General features: G+C 47.4%; 1 protein-coding gene across 2 annotated transcripts in view; it reads right to left on the reverse strand.

The window, feature by feature from the left end:
* The window catches only part of CMIP (c-Maf inducing protein), a 317,564-nt gene that overhangs the window by 73,936 nt on the left and 219,030 nt on the right, over positions 1 to 24,598 (reverse strand). For both annotated transcript variants that reach the window (XM_033942720.1, XM_033942721.1), the window contains exons 4-7: positions 24,248 to 24,409; positions 17,958 to 17,999; positions 4,536 to 4,598; positions 1,348 to 1,428 (exon numbers count right to left, since the gene is read on the reverse strand). In XM_033942720.1, coding sequence (XP_033798611.1) covers positions 1,348 to 1,428; positions 4,536 to 4,598; positions 17,958 to 17,999; positions 24,248 to 24,409 — 348 coding nt within the window. The remainder of the gene's footprint in view (positions 1 to 1,347; positions 1,429 to 4,535; positions 4,599 to 17,957; positions 18,000 to 24,247; positions 24,410 to 24,598) is intronic.

Below are 24,598 nucleotides of genomic sequence, written 5' to 3' on the forward strand. Positions count from 1 at the left end.
AAAGTGGGGGGGGGGGACTCCAGATGGTTGCCAAAGAAATCTCATAGTGTCAGATTCTGGTTCAGGTTGCAACTGAGTTAAAATAAAAGCAGATATGAGCTGCTACTAGGCCAATACTCCCCCCCCCCCCCCCCCGGGAAACCTGTTTACTAGAAATTTTAAATTACATTTCTTAATTCATTCAATTCATTAAAGTGCACCAATATAAATACAAACAAGTCAGTAAGGATTTCAAATCGCAAGAGGCCATAATCATCATTTAAATTCAGTCATAAAAGAGAAAAATATTTTATTCCTGGCAGGTTTAAATTCACATTTCAACATAAAAGTCTCCCTTACTTCAAATGAGATGAGCCAGAAAAACAGCTCAGTCACATTTGGACAGGAGACTGCAATGATTTCCCAATTAGATTTAGCAAAGGTCATACTGGTAATTGCGCTTCTAAAGCAGACTTTTGAGGTTTCGCCACCTGCTTTGGTATTTAAAGAGTGACCTCTCAGTGGGCATATGGATTTAAGGAAGGATATGCTATGTACGCACACACTGCCCTGCCTTACAGCCTGGGGAGGTGGAGGGCTCCGGCCTCTGTCTTACACCATAAGCCCTACATCTGTCACAAGAGAGGGGCAAAATCATTTCAGTTTCTGATCATCAACTTGAACCAGTGGCTTTTAACCCAGCCCTTGGGACACACCCAGCCATTTAGGGTTTCAAAATATCCACATGTAGCGTTACCATATGGCAACGCAAGCAAAACACAGACTTGCTCAATTGGCTCTCATTCTTCTGGAGTCATATGGTAACCTTAGGAATATGCGTGAAATAAATTTGCGTACAATGGTGGTAGTGCGGGCAAATTTCTCTCATACATATTCATCGTGGATATCCTGAAAACCTGACCAGCTGGGTTGTGCCCTGAGGCCTGGGTTAAGAATTCTTGCTTTAAAAAAACCAGCGTCCTCGCAAACTTTTCCTAGCCGCGGCACGCTAAACTCTGGGTGGCGGCTGGAGGATCTCCGCGCACGTACAGACGTCATCACATCAAAGTCCGCCCATGCACGGAGGCCTCCAGGTAAGGCTTGTTAATCCTGAAATTACCATGCTGGTGGGGAGGCACCAGCGGGGAGGAAAGATGCCGGAGCCGGCCAACCGCCTACATTACGTGCCTCTCACAGCCCACCCAGAATCTCGTGGAGGCAAAGTTTGCGATACGCTGCTTTAAACTATGCCCTTCTTCTTCTTATTCCATAGGGAGGGAAGGTAAAGGTCCGAGTGCAACGCAATCCCAGCCCGTAGCAATTTGCCCGTCTTCAATCAAAAGCCTAATGAAGAGTGGAAAGACTAACCATGTTATGCTTAAGGATTCTCTGCACCACCGGTGTGAACACTTCTATTACAACCTTAGACCGAGGCCGCTCCCGGCAGTGCTGTAACGAGAAAACACAGATTAACATAAAGCACGAACCAAGCTTTTCCCTCGACTGAGTCAAAATATATTCAGTTTAAAAAGTGGGTAATATGGAACCTCTGACTATAGTAGCAATCAACAGAGGGCTGCAGTGCCCTCGGGACTTTTTCTCTATACTCCTTCCGTCACTGTGAGAGTCCAGGGGTGCTGAACCTCTAGCACAGGGGTAGGGAATTCCGGTCCTCGAGAGCCGTATTCCAGTCGGGTTTTCAGGATTTCCCCAATGAATATGCATTGAAAGCAGTGCCTGCAAATAGATCTCATGCATATTCATTGGGGGAAATCCTGAAAACCCGACTGGAATACGGTTCTCGAGGACCGGAGTTCCCTATCCTTGATCTAATGGGTGAGAGTCTTATATCAATAGGCAGAGGTAGGGAACTCCGGTCCTCGAGAGCCGTATTCCAGTCGGATTTTCAGGATTTCCCCAATGAATATGCATTGAAAGCAGTGCATGCAAATAGATCTCATGCATATTCATTGGGGGAAATCCTGAAAACCCAACTGGAATACGGCTTTTGAGGACCGGAGTTCCCTATCCCTGATCTAATGGGTGAGAGTCTTATATCAATAGAGCAGGGGTAGGGAACTCCGGTCCTCGAGAGCCGTATTCCAGGATTTCCCCAATGAATATGCATTGAAAGCAGTGCCTGCAAATAGAACTCATGCATATTCATTGGGGGAAATCCTGAAAACCCGACTGGAATACGGCTCTCGAGGACCGGAGTTCCCTATCCCTGCTCTAGCATAACATAACAACATAACACTTATTTGTATACTGCAATACCTTCCAGTTCTATGCAGTTCACAACTCAAAGAAGCCAAGACAGACTCGGGAAAATACAAATTTATAAAATGATCGAATTTATAAAAGTTATAAAATTATTGAATATTAATACAAATCTTCTCCTACAAAAATTTATCAAATAAATATGTTTTCAGGAGTTTTCTAAAATGTTGATAGGATACAGCACTGGCTGGCACAGAAATCTTAAGAGCTGGGCACCAGTGGTTTGACTATTCATTGTTTTCAGCACATCCAGTCAAAATTTTTCCCGTGTCCTGTATTTATTCTACAGTCTTTTACATTTAATGGCAAAAAAACTGGAGCCGTTATTTAGAGGAGAACAATGATTATGACAGTTTCTATATGTTGTGGAAATTATGGACTATCAGACCATATGTTGATGTTTCTTCTTTTAGATTGTTGGTACAGTCATTAATTCTAAGTATTTTGGATTACTGTAATATAGTTTTACTTGGGTTATCAGAAAAATCTTCATAGACTCTGCATCACACAATGCACGGCAGTCCAATTAATTTTCAATATGAAAAAAATCAGATCAGGTCACACCTTATTACCAAAAACTATATTAGTTACCAGTTGAGGCCAGAGTGAAATTTAAATTTGGTTCTATATGCTATAAAGTCTTACATGGTTTAGCCCCCGATTATCTTGTGGATCTTTTTTTTTTCCATTAATTCACAAAAGCCCAAGACGTAATTGTAATTTGTTTGCTTTTCCATCGGTAAAGGATCGTTTATACAAGAGCTATTTTTCAACGACTCCTATCTTTTCAGGCAGCTTCTTGTGATAAAGAGTTTATAAATCTGTTAGTTAGCTCTGTCTCTTACCAGCAGGTCAGAAAATGATTGAAAACCTACTTATTTGAGAAATTTCTAGGTCATCTGTGTTTATTGTCACTGTTTCAATTTCCTTTTGTAAACCACATAGAACTCCTAAGGTACTGCGGTATATAAATACATTTTTATGTTATGTATGTATGTTAAAAAAAAAATTATACTCATTAAGGGTGGTATCTTATACTACGGGTCCCTAGTGTTAATCCTAAGCTATACCTAAAAACCAGACCCATTCTTTAGAAGGTTAAAACGCAGGACACTGCCATAAGGCCAGAAATTAATTCACAGGTCCAACTAGTTCAAATTCAATTTGATATACCACAAATATAAAACCAAAGATAAAATCTCAGCAGTTTACAATAAAAAAAGACAGGGGGGGAGGTTACGAACGCAAACAAATAAACGATATACCAACTGGACAGACATGCCTTGAAACATAAGGAAAGGAAAGTAGGGTGAGTTACATTTGAGTAGTGCATTAGGGACGGGGTGAGAACATATAAGGAAAGGGTAAAAATATAACTACTGCTCCCCAGGCTGACTGAGATGGGTAGTGCTACACCCTTGGGGAGGGGGAAGAGTTTCAGGTGCAAATGAAGGCTGTTATTGAGAAAGACACGGGGGAAGCCACTGCTTGCCCTGGATTGGTAGGATGGAATGTTGCTAATCCTTGGGGTTCCGGAATCTTTAGCTACTCTTTGGGATTCCGGAATCTTGCTGTTCTTTAGGATTCTGAATGGAATGTTGTTACTCCTTGGAATTGCGGAATCTTTAGTTACTCTTTGGGATTCCGGAATCTTGCTATTCTTTAGGATTCTGAATGGAATGTTGTTACTCTTTGGGGTTCTGGAATCTTTAGTTACTCTTTGGGATTCCGGAATCTTGCTATTTAGGATTCTGAATGGAATGTTGCTACTATTTGGGTTTTGGCCAGGTACTGGTGACCTGGATTGGCCACCTTGAGAACGGGCTACTGGGCTTGACCCAGTAAGGCTATTCATATGTTCTTATGGTACTAGATGGAAACTCAATTTCTGATTATGCTAAGCTGCAAAGGACCAGAAGTAAACTCTCAAATCTCCTGCCCCGCCATCAGAGAGAGAAATTTAGAGAACCCCCATATGGCAATTCTTAAGTTCTTATGACTGCAGCACCTACCCATGACTCACTCCAGTTATGACGAAACAGAAATCAAAATCTCCCAAAGCAAGCCAAAGTCATGTTTTCACGGCCAGTGTTTACTGTTAGCACGCTCTCCGGCCAGCCTTTAAAATAAAACTCAAGGGACACCGGAGAGGGTGGAGGGGGGGGGTGAGGGTTGCTGATGCTGTTGACCTTTCATCACATAGTGAGTCAACCTCCAGATACAGGAAACCTTTCAGAAGCACCCCCAGTCCCAGGTGTCAAGCTGCCTGTCAATACCTTGCAGAAGAATTCACAGAGGTCAGGAGGTGGATGATTGTTTTCCAGCAAAGGTGCAATCGCCTTGAACATACAACAAAAAGAGTAGACAAAAGAGGCTTTCAGTTAGTTACGTGTCACTGGCACAGTACAGTTGGCATATGCTAGGCTCGTCAATAAACCTCATGCCCCAAAGAAATATTAAACTCCCTGGGGCTGCTCTGTCACAGTTTGTGTCTCCACAACTCTCCTGCCTGGGGTCACTTTTAGACTGATGCAGGAAATGAAATGCAGGCCTTCAAACACCCCCCCCCCCCTCCCTGACAACCTGCCACCACTATACTTTCCTAGCAGTTTCTCCGAGATACGGGATGAGGTGAGGCCCATATGTCCTGATCCAACTCCCACAGCACCCTTCTTGAGGTCTGTACTTGAGAATGACATGGGGAAAAATTTTCCCCCATCCCCGTGGAAAAACTCATTTTCCTGTCCCATCCCGGAGAGTTCTTTTCCTGTCCCTGCAAGCTCCGTCCTCATCTGCACAAGCCTCAAACACTTTACAATCATACGGGTTCGAGCCTTGTGTGGTAGAGAATGACACGGTGACAAAATTAATCACCGTTCCCGTCCCCGCAGATAACCGCGGGAAATAATCCCATGTCATTTTCTAGTGTCTATTTCAACCTCGGTCCTTCTACACCAGCGTTCTTCAAAGCAAAGCTTGCGGGTCAGTGGTTGAGGCCATTCATACTCTGATTCTTCCCTCTCTCCTTAAAGAATGACATGAAGATGGTTTCCCGCTGTTATCCGCGGGGACGGGAACGGTGATGAATTTTGTCACCGTGCCATTCTCTATTGTGTGGTTAAGACAGAGCTTACAGGAACGGGTCAGGGACAACGACGAAAGTCGAGTGGCGGGGACGGGGGAAAAAACTGTCCCCGTGTCATTCTCTAGTCTGTACTGGGTATGATGGCACAGCCCTCCTCATCCTTCCTAAGTCCTTCTCTCCTCCTCCCCAAAACACACATACACAAATTCGGATAAGCACCAATATAAATCGAAGATTTGCTTTAGCTGAGCCAGGAAGAACAGTAATTCTCAGATGCTTAAGTTATGACACTGGATCCTGATAAGCAGATCTCTGGACTGGATGCGTGCCTCCACTTGGGTTAGCAAATTCTAGGTCAGCAAACCCAAAGTGCAAATAGTGAGCAAGCAGTTCTTTCACAGGGGTAGGGGGGGAAAGGAATTTTCCAGTTTCACCCAGATGTAAAAATTGCAGTAATGCACCCTAAAACAAGTTTTTAAGGGGTCCTTTTACTAAGGCGAGCTAACCGATTTAACGCGAGCTAAATGCTAATGCGCTCATAGAATATAATGGGCATTTAGCGTGCCTGAGTAAAAGGACCCCTAAAAATTTTTAAGCTCACAAAATATTTCAGACCCAGTGCTAAAACCCCAGGGCCGCACAGAAGAGAATTAATGACGCCTCGGGAAGAAAGAGCAACTCAATCCAATGTGTGGGAAGAAACATCCGGGTTATATACACTGAACTGAATCCCATTCGCATCGATGAGTTCATATTTTCTACCAGGCAATAAGATCTCAATGCCTCTCTCAAATTCTCCTTCCTCCCCCTTTATCTTTCTTTGGAGTGAAAATTGCACTACACTCTTCCTCCGCTTGCTTTCACCTGGTCTCCCTTCCTCCATTCTTCACTCCCTCCCTCCTACATTATCTCCACGGAGTCCATCCTCCCACTGCCTGACCCACCACACTGATTGTCCAGCTCTTTTTAGTGTAAACCGCCTAGAACTTTTGGTTATGGCGGTATAAAAGAATAAGGTTATTAAGTTATTATTCTCTCATCTTCTCCTCCCTCCCCCCCTTCCCCCCAACTAATATCCTTAGTCTTGAACTCCCTCCTCAGGTTTGGGACTATTACTGAAAGCTGGAATAAACTGTCTACACAGGAAAGCGAAAGCTATAAACTTCAATAGGATATATAATTCGGAAACTAGGCAGAGGCGTAGATAAGGGGCTGCAAGTGGGGGGGAGGCTGCCCCCCTAAATGGATTTTGAATGAAACAGCACCTATGTGGACCAGCCCTTTAGCCACACACTGGCACCTAACTATGACAAGGAAAGGAACTGCAGGGGTGGAGCACGCAAATTGCTGTCACCAATGAGAGAACATACCGTCACTATGGGCTCCTTTTACGAAGCCGCGTTAGCGGCTTTATCGCGTGCGACTTTTAATCACGCACTAGCCGGAAAACTACCACCTGCTCAAGAGGAGGCGGTAGCAGCTAGCATGGCCGGCAGTTTAGCACACGCTATTACGCAGTTTAAACCGCTAACGCACCTTTGTAAAAGGAGCCCTATGTATACGCACACCACCCCAATATTCAACCTTATTTAGTCAGTCAGGAACCGTTCCTGCCCAGCTAAATAATCCTAAGCTGGCTAACCACTAATATTCAGTGTGAAATACTCAGCTATCTCCCACTGAATATCCCGGTCAACAGCTAGCCCAGTCACTGGCTACGTCACGTAATATGGTCAGTCAGCGCCAAGTTTCACTGGCTGACCAGCTAAGTTTAGTGACCATATAGACCCGCCTAAATAACTCTCTTTGGCTGTTATGAGTTAGCCAGTAGCCAATCAATATGGGCCTGGCTAGGTCAAATGTGGCTCAAAATAGACCAGAAATTCAATGCCAATTGCCGGATTGGATTTCTGGGTTCGTAGCTGACCGCAGGAGGTAGCTGAATTGCCTCCCAAGGTCTGAAAGTCGGCCCCCCACAAATAATAGTGTGATTCTGAATGTAGGACCTCACGTACATTTCTGCCTTTTCCATCGGAGTTCAGAGTTCACCTTTCCTGCAACATACGTTAAATAGGCTGATTCTGAATCTCGATCAAAAACGCAAGAAAGGACACGAGGTCCTGCGCGCAGAATGAATAGAAATTCAGGAATTGGCAAAACGTTATCTGGAATTGCTATGAGCAAAGGCGGAACCCGTGGCTATAAGAACCTCTCTCAAGAAGGAAATCCTTCTAGATTTCCCGCTGTAGCTGAGGAGCACCTGGAGCAGGCAGCCCCAAGTGAAGGGTGATATTAGCACAGCAATGAGCACTTCAGACAGATCATGGTCTAGCGGCTGAGAGGTGGCAGAACAGTGATCCCTCCAGGCGGGCGAGCAGTCCAGCAAGAAAGCAATGACCCCCCCTCCAGGAAGAACGAAGTCCAGCAGCAGAGCCACAGCTCCAAGAGGGGATAAACCTCAGCGAGCTTACAACAGAACAGCTTGGTGAGGTACCACAGATCCTACCAGGACTTCCAGTACCCACATACACAACTGCCTATGGGTGAGACTTGGGGTACAGCAGGAAGGAGAATGGGGAGGGCAACTAGGAATGGGGGATGAGGGAAGATATGATGGTCCCTTATTGGGCTGGTAACATTGTGTTGGGTTTGGGTATATGATGTTCTACTGCATTGGGCTTCAATCCTGGTCCTTGAGGGCCACCAGGGGTAGGTTTTTAGGAAATCATTAATGAAAATATATGAAAGAGATTTGCATGCAATCAAGATGCAGTAGTAGGCATATCAATCTATTTTATGCATATTTATTAGAGATATCCTGAAAACCTTGACCCATTGGTGGCCTGTGAGGACTGAAAGCAAAGAACATGACCCTATAAGAATATATAAGAGAATACTTAGTCTTCTTTGGATTATTATGCTTCAAGAAGATTTATACTTTAGTTGGTAAAAGTACACTGTTGGTACTCGTTATGAACATGCAATTAAATAAGCTAATAAAATCTTTAAATATGGGATCATCTTTGGGGTAAGATGACTAAAGTAACAATCCAAAATGCTGGGAATGGCCGATTTTTCACGTCAACAAGCATCTGCTAAAGTTACATGTCTGAACTTCTGTAACTTAAAAAAAAAATTTTCTACATCGAAGGACGGGATTTGGACTGTTATATTACAAACCATTTATTCCAATAGAATTCATTAAAACCATATTTTTTTTGTTTCTGTTGACTTATTCAATCATACTTGTGTTGAGGTTATTGGAGGGCAGGGAGGGAAATCCCACTCACTAATACCTTTCTTCCTCATGTGAAGGAACCAAGTAACAAGCATTCAGGGATCAATGGAGCCTACCCAAGGAGGATTCTTATTGGGTTGGCCAAGACTGGGAAGCACTATGGTCTTATATCTAGTCCTCACTTCTCTTCTACCAAATCCTTTATCCAGCCAATAGCCAATCCTCTTTCTCTGCCCCCCCCTCCTTTCCCCCTATCTCTCTTTACTCCTATCCACAGTCCTTTCTCCTCCACCCCCTCACATTAATATTGTAATTCTGAGAGGGCAGACCCTTTAAAGGCCCAGCTTTCCCTTTATACCAGCTGGCCTCCATTTGCATTTCCGAATGATGCTCAAGATGGCTTACAGCAGTGTTTTTCAACCTTTTTACACCTATGGACCGGCAGAAATAAAATAATTATTCTGTGGACCGGCATCGATCCATGGACCGGCGGTTGAAGAACACTGGGCTAAATCGTGGACCAGATCCCGCCCATCTCTACCCAATCTCCACCCCAGACCCCGCCCCATAATAGTACTAATTGCACCTTGCACATTCCTTGCCTCATCTGGAAGCAACGTCAGAGAGAAGGCTTCCGGTTCAGGCGCAGGATGTGCGTAGGAGCCACTACCCGTGGCTTTGTACACTGAATCAGTTAGGAAGAGGGAGCTAGCTTGAAGATAACGCTGCATCGATTGCACCGTGGACCGACGGTTGAAGAACACTGTTTTGGGCCTGATGCAGGTGCTGGCCCTGTGGACCGGCAGGAATTTTCTGTGGACCGGCACCGGTCCATGGACCGGTGGTTGAAGAACACTGGCTTACAGCATTATTTGAATTCAGGTGTAAATCTCTGCCCAAAGAGCTTAAATCTAAGTGAATACCAGAGGTTATGGGGACATTAAGCACAGTTACTTACCGTAACAGGTGTTATCCAGGGACAGCAGGCATATATTCTCACACATGGGTGACGTCATCTACGGAGCCCCAGCGCGGACAGCTTTTCAAGCAAACTTGCTAGAAGTTTCAAGTTTGCACACTGCACCACGCATGTGCTAGCCTTCCTGCCCACTAGAGGGCGCATCCCCACCTCGTGGTCCTCAGTTCCATATCAAGCAAAGAAAAGCCATCCCCGGGGAGGAGGGTGGGTTGTGAGAATATATGCCTGCTGTCCCTGGATAACACCTGTTACGGTAAGTAACTGTGCTTTATCCCAGGACAAGCAGGCATGATATTCTCACACATGGGTGACCTCCAAGCCAACCAGAAAAAGGGGTAGGTGGGAGGATGGCAATTTAGGAAAACAGGTTACGTAACACCGACTGGCCAAACCGGTCGTCACTCCTGGACAAGGAGTCCAGACAGTAGTGGGAGGTGAACGTATGAACCGAAGACCAGGTGGCAGCTTTACATATGTCCTCCATAGGAGTAGAACGGAGGAAAGCAACCGAAGCTGCCATCGCCCGGACCTTATGCCCCGTGACTCGACCCGAGAGCGGGAGACCAGCCTGAGCGTAGCAAAAAGAGATACAAGCAGCTAACCAGTTGGACAAGGTACGCTTGGAAACCGGATGTCCTACCCGATTAGGATCAAAGGACAATCGAGAGGCACCAATTCGACCGCCCGGAGGCTCAACAAGGCCCTGGCTTCCTCTCGGAGAAGGGCCAACTGGCTCCGATTGGACGGGCACGCCCCGGGAGGCATGTCTGTAGGCTGCCTGGAGAAGTTTAACGAATAGCCCTCTGAGACGGTCCGGAGCACCCATGCGTCTGACGTAATCCCTGACCAAGCCCTGGCAAAAGCCGTGAGCCGACCCCCGATGGGGAGAGGGTTGGGCGACCTCGCGGCGGGGGCCAGCCCCCAGCCGCTCATCCCGTCAAAAGGACGGCGCTGGCTTGGATGCCCCCTGCGCAGCGGGCTTGGAGGGCCCCCCTCTACCCTGTTGGGTTGGACGTCGGGGTGGAGGTCTCGAAAAGGCCGGTGTCGATTTTTGAGGATACCGCCTAGGTGGCTGTCTAAATGGCCTCTGAGGCGACGGCTTAGGCTTCGGGCGAACCAGAGACGCCAAAGAGCGCTCTTGGTCAGAAAGCCTCTTGGTAGCCGCCTCTAAGGAGTCGTCGAATAGCTCCGACCCGACGCAGGGTAGATTGGCCAATCGCTCCTGCAGGTTGGGGTCCATCTCGAGGGTCCGCAGCCACGCCAACCGGCGCATGGCTACCGCACAAGCCGATACCCTCGAGGCAAGCTCAAATGCGTCATATACCGCATGAAACAGATAGAACCGTAGTTGGGACAGGTTCGACACAAAAGTGGCAAACCTATCCCTGTGTGAATCCGGGATCACCCCCTGAAAGTCTGGCAGATCCTTCACCATTGATCTGAGGTAGGAAGAATAGGCGAAAGCATAGTTGAGGACCCTCGTGGCCATTTGGGAATTAGCATACAGACGACGGCCGAATTTATCGAGGGTCCGACCCTCTCTCCCAGGGGGGACCGCAGCAGAGACTCTAGAAGGCTGCGAACGCTTAAGAGCCGACTCCACCAGGAGCGACTGATGGGAGAGCTGCCCCTTGTCAAACCCCTTAGGGGGAAGAGTCCGGTATTTGGATTCCATCTTGGTGGGCACTACCGCCACTGTAAGAGGGGTCTCAAGGTTCCGCAGCAAGGTCTGAAGGAGGACCTTGTTGAGCGGCAGGCGGGGAGATTCCCGCTGAGGGGCAGGAGAATCCTGTTCCTCCAAAAATTCCTTGGTATAGTGTGACCCTGCCGACAGGTCCACCCCCAGAGCCTTCGCCATGTCATGGACAAATTTTGTAAAAGAAGATGTCCGTGCAGGCGGAGAGGGTGACCGAGACCTCTCAACGGAGCCGAAGGGAGAGGCCTGGCGAGAATACCCGATCTGCACACCCGATCCCGAACCCCAGGAGGCACGATCCCGTGACCTCGAAGGGGTTGGGGACACAGTCCGCCGAAGAGACCCCCTGGGGGAACCCCCCGGAGTATGGGGTATGGAGGCCCGTCCCTTCCGCCCCGGCGAGGAGGCACGGGAACTCGCCCGGATCGGGGACCGCAAGAGATCGGGGTTGTCGAGGCGGAGTTCCTCGACACGCAAAGCCCCGCCCTCGGGCGTCGTCGAGCGATGACTCCTCAGAGGCGAGGCCCGAGACCGCTTGGCCTTTTTGAGGTGGTGCTTCGCCTGAGGCTTGCCCGAGGGCGATGAACCCCGGGAAGACCTCGGGGACGAGGACGAGGAGATCCGGCGTAGCCGGCGCTGCTTGTCTCGGGACCGCACACTGACCTCAGGCTGTCTCACCGAGGTCGGATCCGAGGGAAGCGTCGAGGTCGAGGCCGAGGGAGCTTCGGCCGCTGAAAGGCCGGTGCCCGAGGCCGAGGTCGCCAACTGCGGGGCCGCGGAGACTGAAGTCGAGGCCGAAGCCTGCTGCAAGGTCTCAATGGCCCCGGAGAGCTCCGAGGAAATTAAAGCTCGAAGCAAATCCTGGAACGCCGGGATCGTGAGACCCGGAGGCAACACCTGGGGGCGCTCCGCAGAGGGCGACCTCGGTTTCGAGTATTCCCTCGGGGCTAACCCCTTCGACACCTTGGACTGGGCAGAGGTCGACGGTCCCGCCGACGAAGAGCCCGAGGATGGCTTCCTGGTCGATGAAACTGAGGAAGGAAGTGGAGACTTACCCGGGGCTTGCTTCTGCGAGGCAACCGGCTTCGAGGTAGCCGAGGGGTCCGATGTCGAGGCCGAGGCCGAAGCCGAGGCCGAGCTCGAGGCCTTCCCCGTCGGGGTATCGACGGCAAAGAGATCCGCCATACGGGCCTTGCGACGAGTAAGGGCCCGTTTCTGGAAGGTGGCACACTTAGGGCACGATGCTGTCGGGTGATGGGGCCCCAAACACCTTAGGCAGCACCTGTGAGGGTCAGTGATGGACAAAAGCCTATCACACCTACCACACTTCTTAAATCCCGTTACGGGCCGGGACATGGGCCCAAAACAAGGCCGGGAACAAACGAGGTTCCTCGGCCACGGCTACCGGGAGCCCCTGGAGCGAACGGATGAAGTTAAATTTTTTTTTTTTTTTTTTTTGAAAAAAGAAGAAAACAAAGAAAGAAAACACAGATAACGCAGCGACCGCGTCGAAATTCCGCACACAGCCGCGGCAACAGAAGGCAAATACGAGCACAATTTATCCACAGGGCTTCTGGCTCCGCGGATGAAAATGAACTGAGGACCACGAGGTGGGGATGCGCCCTCTAGTGGGCAGGAAGGCTAGCACATGCGTGGTGCAGTGTGCAAACTTGAAACTTCTAGCAAGTTTGCTTGAAAAGCTGTCCGCGCTGGGGCTCCGTAGATGACGTCACCCATGTGTGAGAATATCATGCCTGCTTGTCCTGGGATAAAGTGGCTTACTCAGGGTCACGAAGCATACCAGTGGGTGGAATCAGGATTTGTATCTTGGTTCCCTTAGTTCTCAAGCCACTGCACTAACCTAGGCCAAACCTTCTCTTAAAACAATGGAAACCACTTTCCCATCAGACCATCCAGCTAATCCGTTCACTTCCATGATTCCCAGACTAGTCAACAAGCACTACTAAAAATTCAATCTCAACACAGCCACTAGTGCAATTCTGGGACATATAACCAAACCCCACTTTTGCATGCAGAGGGAGAAGACTATTTTGAGAGGGAGAAGACTATTTTGGTGGCATAATTTGGATGAACCTCAGGTGGTACTGTTGATTTAAATTACAAGTACACAATTTAACTTGATTTGAGAATTTTCAAAAGTATAGTTCATTCTACACACAGCGCAGCCCTGCTGAATCCTGTCTCACCTTTGGAGGCCGGTTGAAACAATAAACAGAATTACATTTGACCTTTTCACTAAAAATAACTATGAATGCCTTTATAAGAGGGGGAAAAGTAAGGACACAGAAAGGTCACGATTCTGTTCTGTGGAGAATCTGTTGTAACTAAAATGAGCAAAGGCCGTTATGTAAAAAAAAAAGCCAAAAACAAATCTTTTGAATCTACACAATTATACTTGGCTATTACATTTAAACAGTACACCAACACACCAGGAGTGTCACAGCCCTTCTCTGCTTACCAGAAACGCAATCCAACAGCAAAAAAGCTACTCGTTGCTTTTTCTTGGCTTCTTTAAAACAACTGTCAGACTTCCAGAAGGTTCTGGGAAGCTCACGTTTCTACCTCCCAGCGACTACATGTGGTTATGTAAACATAATGAGGCAATACCTGAACCCGGAAGCACCATCTTAAAGCTCAGAAACTCGCAGCCCAGTAAGAGGACAAATATAATAATAATAATAATAATAACTTTATTTTTTTATACCGCAATACCACAAAACAGTTCAGAGCGGTTTACAGGATAAGAGACTGTACATTTACAGCGAAGTTACAGCTTAGTTATAGCGAAGTTACATCGAGGTTACAGCATATCGAAAAACAGTTCAGAGCGATTTAAACAATGTAGGTGCAGAGAATTGGTTAACAGTTATATGGCATAAACCAGTGACAGTTACAAAAAGATCCAATAATTGTTGCATGGGGAGAGGGGAAGGGTAGGGAGGGAGGCAAGGGATTATTAGTTTGGTCGGGGGGACGGGGGTTAGAGGAATTTATCAAAGAGGTATGTTTTTAGAGATTTCCTGAAGGATTGATAAGTTGGGGCAATGAAACAGGGAGCTTTGCCATTTTCAGCTGAGAAATTTCAAGGAGCAATTTCCACCGCAGAACTCTTCAGCTGTTTCGCTTTTCGCTCCCTGGCCCCTAAGCTTTTATCGACCAGAGCTCTCTAACTCTGGCTAGCTGAGAGAAAGCTCCCGGCCCACTATTTTTTTATTTTTTTTAATATTCTTTATTCATTTTCAAGATTACATTAAAAATATTAATTCACATTAACAATAAATTCATCACTTAGAAAACATCATTGATACATTACATAGATTTTTATCCCTTCCCCTTTCCCATCCCTCCCACCCATATATTCAATTATCATATAAAACATATAATAATAATATTCCCCCTTCCCTAAACCTTAAATTGATAAATATAAGGGAAACAATTTCAATTAATCCTTACAATACTTTGTTAATGGTTTCCACACATCCTGAAATTTCTTAAAATATCCACGTTGTAATGCAATAAACCTTTCCATTTTATAGATGTGGCATAAAGAATTCCACCCACTATTTTTGACAATGTATGGTGGGGTTAGTTTCAATACAGAAGAAAACCTGTGAAATTTGACTCTCTTTCACATATGATTGAAGTCTACAAAATCCTGAGTGGAGTAGAACGGGTACAAGTGGATCGATTTTTCACTCCGTCAAAAATTACAAAGACTAGGGGGACACTCGATGAAGTTACAGGGAAATACTTTTAAAAGCAAGAGGAGGAAATATTTTTTCACCCGGAGAATAGTTAAGCTCTGGAATGCGTTGCCAGAGGTCGTGACAAGAGCGGATAGCGTAGCTGGTTTTAAGAAAGGTTTGGACAAGTTCCTGGAGGAAAAGTCTATATTCTGTTATTGAGAAAGACATGGGGGGAAGCCACTGCTTGGTAGCATGGAATATTGCTACTCCTTGGGTTTTGGCCAGGTACTAGGGACCTGGATTGGCCACCGTGAGAACGGGCTACTGGGCTTGATGGACCATTGGTCTGACCCAGTAAGGCTATTCTTATGTTCTTACCAGCACGGTGTCAGGTCAAAAGCGCGCCGGGACAAAGGCGCGCCCAGACAATTGAGCGCAGCGCGGAGGCACGCGCCGCTCTAAATTACTATTTTTAGGGCTCCGACGGGGGTGTGTGTGGGGGGGAACCCCCCACTTTACTTAATAGACATCGCGCCGCGTTGTGGGGGCGTTGTGGGGGGGTTGTAACCCCCCACATTTTACTGAAAACTTAACTTTTTCCCTGTTTTTAGGGAAAAAGTTAAGTTTACAGTAAAATGTGGAGGGTTACAACACCCCAAACCCCCCATAACGCTGGCGCGATGTCTATTAAGTAAAGTGTGGGGGGGTTCCCCAACAAAAACCCCCGTCGGAGCCCCTAAAAACAGTAATTTAGAGCGGCGCGCGCCTCCGCGCTGCGCTCAATTGTCCGGGCGCACCTTTGTCTTTCGCGCTGTTGTCTATGAACCTACCAGCACTGGAGGAATTACTCCATTTGCAGAGATCCTGAAATAGTTTTTTTTAAAGGCTAAATTTCTACTAAAAAAAAAAAATAAAATTACATCCCTATCCCCAAAAGAATGCATACCCTTAACTGGAATCTAAACAAATTCAAATATGAGGTCATAACCTCAAGCTCTCTCAAATCATCCCTCGGACCGTCAAACATGTTTTGTGTCTCTTATAGAGCAACACACAGTGGGGGAGGTGCACACATGAAACTCAGCAACTCTTCAGCAAAGATGTGCATTCAGTTTACAGCAACTTAAACATTTAAGGGGGGTCCTTTATACAAGCTGTGTTAAACCTAAACCAGACTTAAGGGGGGAGGGGAAATTCATCAACAGATGCCCATTATGTTTCTATGGGCGTCTTTAGCAGTAAGCACGCACTAATACTCTTAGCGCCCTTTGATGAAATCCCCTCTTAGTGTGCCTAAAAGGCAGACGTTGGCCTATGGAAACCAGGGCCTGCTGCCGATGGCAGTTCAGGCAGGGGCGATGCGAAAACCACGGGCTCCAGTTAAAGCACTATTTCTAATCAGGTGCTAACTTAAGGGCCCTTTGATTAGAATGTGCTAGAATCTGGACTTAATGCATGGTAGAGATCCCACTTTCGGGGAATTTTTTTTAAAAAAAAAGATATTTTATGGTTGGTTATGTGCTAATTGGTTACTGCTTCCATGTCTACTCTCTGCCCATGACATGCCCTCTCACAAAAATATTTGAAAAAAAAAACCCAAACCAAAACCCCTGTAATGCACAGGCAAAAAGGTTCATAGTCTAAAGCGCGCGAGGACAAAGGTGCGCCGACAACCGAGCGCAGACAACTGAGCGCAGGACTTAATCGCGCCGAAGAAAAAACGTATTTTAAAGGGCTCCGACGGGAGGTGTTGGGGGTTTGGGGGGTTGTAACCCCCCTCATTATACTGGAAACAACTTTTTCCCTGTTTTTTTAGGGAAAAAGTTAAGTTTTCAGTATAATGTGGGGGGTTACACCCCCCACACACCCTCAACATGGCAGCGTGAGGCAGCGCGATCCCTATTAAGTAGATTGGGGGGGTTCCCCCCACCCCCCCTGTCAGAGCCCTTTAAAATACATTTTTTCTTCGGCGCGATTAAGCCCTGCACTCAGTTGTCGGCGCGCCTTTGTCCTCGCGCGCTTTTCACCCGTCACCAGCAAAAATGCACAAACAAGCAAAATACCATAAGATGCTTTAATGTGTTTCTAAATAACCTGTTTGCCTGTGCTAATCTCACAAGGGTTTAATGCCATTTAGTAAAAGCCCCCCCCCCTCCACATACATACATTTACCCCCTCTTTTACTAAGGTGCGCTAACCGATTAGGGCACGCTAATTGAATTAGCGTCCGTTAATCGGATGACATCACCTTAGTAAACGAGGACCTTAGTCCAGTTTTGAAACATGCAAAGCTGCTAAAAGTGTTTCCGTATGGAGCTGGACAAAAGTATGATTTTCTTTTGAACACTATGAAAAAGAAAATTTTATTGAAATGATTTCTGAAGCTTTCAATGTTTCAATTTATAACATTTTGAAGTAGGAGAACACCGAATGTGCTTAAATCTAACCATAAGCTATAGAGTATGGCTCCCAATAACTCATAGCGCTTCCACCCGCGATGAGCACTCTACAGATAAGCGCTCTCAGCTCTGCCGCTGCGTTACAACAGAAACAGAAATGCAGAAAAGCCAAACCGCTGAAGAGTTTGGTTATACGTTAAGCCTTCCTTCCTTCGCACCAAACAGAAAAAGGGCAAAAAAAAAAATCACAGTATTTAAAGTTTCTCTGCGGTGGTCTGAAGCAAAGAAGCCAGACTACGGTACACACAGGAAACATGGCTTAGGGAATGGCCTCGTGACAAGGCTGACGCCAGACCACAGCTATGTGAGATTTGGAAAGTTTGAAGCTACAGATGGCTAAAAAAAAAAACCAACCCAAAAACATGAACAGCAATAAGCATGGGCCACCTCGAAAGAATCAAACACTCAAGAGTGTAGAACTCCCAAGCAGAAATGAGCTTGTGATCCCATCCTATCCCCTCTTCAACCACCCTCACCCCTCTCTCAATAACTAAGATCAATATACAGTGCCAGAGGGCGATAAGCGACACTCACCACGATAATGTTTTCATGTTCCTGTGTAGTTAGACTGATGTTCTACAAGAGACAAGGAGAAGTTTTGAAATTAATGAGCGAAACGTCCTGTACATAGGGGATCAGTTTACAGCACCATTCCCGCCTAATAAAAATATGGGAGTGTTCCCAACTTGACACTCTTGATTTACAGGACTCACTCACCCTCGCCCCCCCTTTAACCCAGAAGATAACCAGAGGACCTGGTGCCCACATGGCAATCTGTAACCAGAGTTTGGCAAGCAGATATAGAGTTTCCAGCACTGCTCTGGGAGGAAGGTCTGCAGATTTTTACTTTATTACAATAGGAGTTCATAGCCAAAAAGGTGTGAAAGTCACCGTATCCTGGATACAGAGGGAGGTTCCTAAGGCCTGATTGGTTCACTTGAGTTTTGCTTGAAAGCCAGACAGAGCTCCAAGCAAACTGTGCAACAATTACATTAGGAGGTTATAAAGAAGCGTGCACTCTGGTTCTCCCCAATATGTTCACAACCCAGCTAAGCTCCCAAGATGCATCTAGGCACAAAATGAGAGCCTGGCAAGATAAAAGAGATTTTGTTGAGTGTCAAATGTCACACATGCATTGTCTTCTATGTAGCTTACCTTGATCATTTTCCCCCTTAGTGTGAAAAGTTTCAGCCTCTGATAACCAGAGCTGGTATTGTGACATCACAATGCCTCATTCCACCAATGCCTAAGAGCCAACCTCATCTGTGATGTTACAATGGCTTGACTGCCCTGTACTTGGCTCACTTTTATTGTATGTAGCAGTGATTTTGATTTCTAGAGGTATTTCTTTTTTCTCTCAATAAGGACTGAAGTTATCGACGTAAGCTACCATTAAGGTGTTGTTTTTCTGTTATCCTATATTTTGTTAAACTAGCAAAAGTTAGTGGTACAACATGTCTTAAGCGTAGCCCATGTTGATAACCATGCCCCTCAGTTTCATGTGATGCATCGGGAGGGGCCAAAGGCTCTGACTGGTTCAGTCGCCTAAGGCCCCTCCCAAGCCAATCAGGGCCTTAGGCTTCTCCCTCAGTATCCTGGAAACAGAGGGAGGTGCCTAAGACTTGACTGGCTCAGGCACCTAAGGCCCCACCCCTTGGGAGGGGCCTTAGGCATCTGAACCAATCAGGGCCTTAGGCATCTGAACCAATCAGGGCCTTTGGCCCCTCCCCGTGCATCACATGATGGACCGGGGAGGGGAAGGTGATTTACAAGGTAAGCAGCCCATGCGGGGACATTGTCATAAGGTTACAATACATTGTAGTGTAAAGATTACACTGTGCTAAGAGTCTGCCCAGAGAGTGCAGGACAAAGTTGTTTCTTTGGAGCGAGAGACGTTGACAGAAGTTAAGGTTAGAATAGAGCAGTATATCGCAAGCTGTGTGACGCGGCACACTAGTGTGCCTCCTGAGATTTCAGGTGTGCCATGGCACATTGGGAAGGAGGAGAGGCGCCAGCGCTGGCTGACTGCCTACAAGACGTGCCTCTTGCAGCGAGAGGCACATCCTGTAGGCAATCAGCTGGCACCAGCGCCTCTCCTTCACTCCGACCCTCTTCCCTGTTGATCCCCTCCCCGCCAGTAGCTCAGGGCCCGTCTGAAGGCCCTGTACACATGCACGTAACATTGTGATGACATCACAGCGACATCATGCTCTTCCGGGTGCCTCGAGCCGCGGCCGCTACAGTTAGTGTGCCGCGGTTCAAGAAAGATTGCGAGACACTGGCATAGAGAGGGATATTTAGTACAGTTGCAGAAGGGGGATGGATACAGGCTCACCGGTAGAATAAAGAACCTGCAAATGAGCACGTAGGCAAGGACAGTTGCTGGTGCCAGAATCGGTGGGTAGGCAGAGTTACTGTGAAGCGACCAGCTCCATATTTAAATTCTACAGACGATTGTGACAGGTCAGTTGCCAAGATTAAGGAAAGAGGATTCATAAGTCATGGCAACCGTTTTTTTTCTCTTGAAAATGTGCTCAACACTGGAAATCTAATATTACATTACATTACATTACTGATTTCTATTCCGCCTCAACCTTGCAGTTCTGGGCGGATTACAAAAGAGACAACTGGACATTTCCAGGATAATTACAGAGAGACTTCTGGACATTTCCAGAAGAGTTACAAGAAGAATGGTGCAGTACAGTTTAGGGAATGGGATACGGCAGGGAAGATTGGGCTATTCCTGTGGGTTTACAATTCGGGATGCTGTACAAATAGGAGACAGTGCAGTTCCAGTATATGTACAGTTAGGGAAGCAGTTGACATGCTTGAGGCTTTGAAGAGAAGGGTAACTGGTGAAGGGGGGAGGATGGGGGAGTTGCGCTGAGGGGAATCCAGGTTAGAGTTATGACATCTGTATAAATTTTTTGAATAGATGGGTTTTGATTTCTTTGCGAAAAGTTTTAAAGTCGCTTGTTGTTATCAGCAGGTTGGAGATGATATGGTCCAGTTTTGCTGCTTGCGTCGCTAGAAGACTGTCAAATATCTTCTTGCGCTGGGTGCCTTTGAGTGGGGGGGTAGGTGAAAGGAGTCTTAGATGAGAGGTGAGTGCAGGCGTCTCTGGTAGGGGCGAAGCAAAAAACATGACGTTTGAAATCACCGTTTCATTATGGCCTACGATCGGAACATCCTTCAAAGAGGTCTCCCATGTCGTCCACGGTTCATTCCTATCAATGGGGAAGGCAGCGGATACAGTCGGCTGCATTTGATTCGCTAATGTGTACGCCGAAATGGAGTTAAAATGCCCCGCTGGTTAGCAGAGCATTTCCATGCAACAGCTTCTTCGCTTTAGGTATCCGATCGTCACTGTTCAGTACGGCAGGGCACAATCACCCAATGCTCCTCATAGGTCCGCGTGACATTCCCGTGCATTTTTGCTGCAGAGAACCGCTATCTTGACATAAGAGCGCTGTTCGACTTTAGTTACTTCCATTACGCACCGCGGTCACCAACTGACATTGTGGGCGTCATGAATTCCAGACTGCTGCACTCACCTCTGCACCCTAGTGACAACATTATGAAGTACACTTTCAAACGTACATATTAGATTTCCAGTGCTGGAGCGTTTTTGAGAGAAAAAAATAGTTGCCATGAAAATTATGAATCAACCTACACACACACACACACACACACATATATATTATATATATACATACACACACACATCCATACATACGTGGAGGGGCATAATAAAAAAAAAGTCTATGTCTGTTTTGGACCTAGGGCACTAGTTGCCCACGTCTAAAGTCCATTCTCAAAAAATACGTCCAAAATTGTCTACTTCTAAGTCTAGCCGTTTGATTGTCCAGTCTGCTAGTACGTCTATCTTTATACTACATTCTTGTCCCAAAAAATCGTCCAAGTCCCAAACACCTAGAACAAGATCTTTTGGACGTGGGAGGGGCCAGCAAAGTGATGAACTGGCCACCCAGACATGGCAACAGAGTAGTGGGGCACCTGTCCATGGCACTGCTGTGAACTTCACAAAAAGGGTGCCACATGAACATCTCACCACAACTCCCTTGCAGGTCACGGTAAGCCCCCCCAAAACACCCTATATCCACATGTCTATAACTCCAATAGCCCTTATGGCTGAAGGTGCCACCTATATGGCAGTACAGTACAGTGTGGGTTTTTTTTTTATTTTTTTGGTGGACTCATATTTTCTACCATGAATGCAGTGGTTAGAGTGGCTTATAGGCCTGGGTCCTCCTCTCTATGGTTCACTAGCCTACCCCCAGATGACTTAAGCCACCTCTGTGCAGCTCTACTAGGCTTTCCTATTAGAGAGTTGCGCGGGGACAGAAATCCCACCCGTCCCCACCAAAGTCCCACCCGTCCCCACCCGTCCCCGTGAGGAATCCCTCCATCCCCACCCGTCCCCGTGAGGAATCCCCTCCGTCCCCACCCGTCCCCGCGAGGAATCCCCTCCGTCCCCGCCCGTCCCTATAAACTTCAGAAATAGTTATTTCATTTAATTATGCTACTGAATTAAAGGCTCTGGTAGAAACCATTTACAAATAAGCAAAAAGACTTTATTAATTTGAAAATATTAATTGGGAAGAATACATACTTTGCAAATGGGTTTCTACCAGAGCCTCTAATGTTTATAAATTTTTATCAGCACAACTAATATACTACTTTATCCTGAAGCAAAATAAAAAAAAAGAAATATAATTCTTTTCCTACCTTTGTTGCCTGGTTTCTGCTTTCCTCATGTTCTCATTCAATTCCTTCCATCCACTGTCTCTCTTCCTTCTGCATCTTCCATTTGCTCTGTTACTGTGCCTCTCCCTTTCTTCCCCCTTCCAAATTGGTCTGGCACCCATCTTCTTCTCTCCGCTCCCCCCATAGTCTGGCATCTGTCTTCTTCCCTGCCAGCGTCTTCTCCCTACTCTCTCTTCCCCATTTCCTTTCAGCGTCCTTCTCCCCCCATATTCCCCATGTCCTGTCAGCGTCCTTCTCCCCCCTCTGTCTTCCACATGTGCTTTCAGTGTCCTTCTCCCCCCTCTGCTTCCCCATGTCCTTTCAGCGTCCTTCTCCCTCTCTGTCTTCCCCATGGCCTTTCAGCGTCCTTCCCCACCCCTTTGTCTTCCCCATGTGCTTTCAGCATCCTTCTCCCCCCTCTGTCTTCCACAAGTGCTTTCAGAGTCCTTTCCCCCCCCCCCCCGCCCTTCCCATGGCCTTTCAGCGTCCTTCTCCACCCCTTTATCTTCCCCATGGCCTTTCAGCGTCCTTCTCCACCCCTTTGTATTCCCCCATGTGCTTTCAGCGTCCTTCTCCCTCCTCTGTCTTCAAGTGCTTTCAGCGTCCTTCTCCCCCCCTCCTTCTCTACCGCCCCGGGTGCAGCACAGCCGGCCAGGTCCCCTTACTTTTGTGGCACTTCCCCGACCGACTGACAACAGCCCCGGTCCGACAAACCTCCCTGCCCTTAACTGCGAATCTAAATTACCTTATTGCAGCTGCTGTAAGAAGATAATTTAGATTCGCGGCTACAGGGCAGGGAGGATTGTCGGACCGGGGCTGTTGTCGGTCGGTCGGGGAAGTGCCACAAAAGTAAGGGGACCTGGCCGGCTGTGCTGCAACCGGGGCGGGGTGTGGCGGGGCGGACCGCCCCGTCCCTTGGTAGCCACTCGAACCGCGAGGCTACTCTCCTCCTTGCCTGCAGCACAGAGCCAAACGGAAGTCTTCCCGACTCAGTCGCGCGGCTCTTCTCTCTACCTTCTCTGCTTGCAGCACAGAGCCGAACGGAAGTCTTCCCGACGTCAGCGCTGACGTCGGAGGGAGGGAGGGCTTTAAGCTTTAAGCCCTCCCTCCCCTCCGACGTCAGCGCTGACGTCGGGAAGACTTCCGTTCGGCTCTGTGCTGCAAGCAGAGAAGGTAGAGAGAAGAGCCGCGCGACTGAGTACATCCAGCCCCGCAGGAACCCCGCGACCCTCGGAGGCGTCCCCACGGGATCCCCGCGACCCTAGGGGGCGTCCCCACGGGATCCCCGTGACCCTAGGGGCGTCCCCACGGGATCCCCGTGACCCAAAGGGGGAACCCGCGGGATGCCCGCGGGTCCCGCGGGATTCCCGTCGTCCCCGTTCCCGTGCAGCTCTCTATTTCCTATGCCAGGTGCTGATGTTCTGGAGGTAGGTATGTACTTTGTATTCCGATTTTTATGACAATGCGAGGGGGGGGGTCAGTGATCACTGGGGGAGTGTGTAGGGGTCTGCACTTCGTGTCTGCAGTGGTTATCTGCTCACTTTGGATACCTTCTGGGCACTTAGACCTAAGTTACAACATATAAGTTCTGTCTAGGCAGCCTCGTAAAACTTTAGATTATCCCTGCAGTACGACTAAGGGCTCCTTTTACAAAGGTGCATTAGCGGATTTAGCGCGCGCTACCACCTCCTTTTAAGCAGGCGGTAATTTTTCCGCTAGCGTGCACTAATCTGTGCTTGCGCTAAAAACGCTAGCGCACCTTTGTAAAAGGAGCCCTGAGTCTAGGTCGTCCCACATCCCGCCCTAACCACTCCTTCAAAAACATCCCTTTCAGCGGGCTTCAGAGGCCTAAAATGTCCCTGGATACGTCTAAAAAGCCGTTTCGATTACTGGCACTTGGACAGCCTGTCTTTAAGGTCATCCAAGTGGCGACTTAGGCGGGTTTTTAGATGTATTTCCATTGCAATTATGAGCCCCATACTTCATATATACACATACACACAGACATAAATATACTAAGATGAATAGCACAAGCTTATAGGGCAGGCTGATCTTACTTCGGACAGCAGCTTTGACACAATCTCCAGCGGAGCCTGATGGATGGAGTCGTCCTGTAGAGGCGAGCACAACGCCATATCCACCAACGTTTTAATCTCCTTCAAGACCACTTCCCAGCGGCTTGGATTGCTGAGCACCTTCTTGTACTTGTAAATCTTTTTCTGCGCAAGAACAACAAGAAAAGATTCATTAATTAGGAAAACAGGGTCATGGAAAACATCACTCAGCACGGCCAAGATTGCACCAGCCCATCGTCCACTGGAAGCAGACTGACTTTATTACAATACTTTGATCGGATAGATTGCACGCGATTCAGAAACTCAACCTTGAGGACCCTTGGGGAAGAAGAA

This window comes from Geotrypetes seraphini, chromosome 4 (genome assembly GCF_902459505.1).
Source record: "Geotrypetes seraphini chromosome 4, aGeoSer1.1, whole genome shotgun sequence".
In the NCBI taxonomy this organism is placed as follows: Eukaryota; Metazoa; Chordata; class Amphibia; order Gymnophiona; family Dermophiidae; genus Geotrypetes; species Geotrypetes seraphini.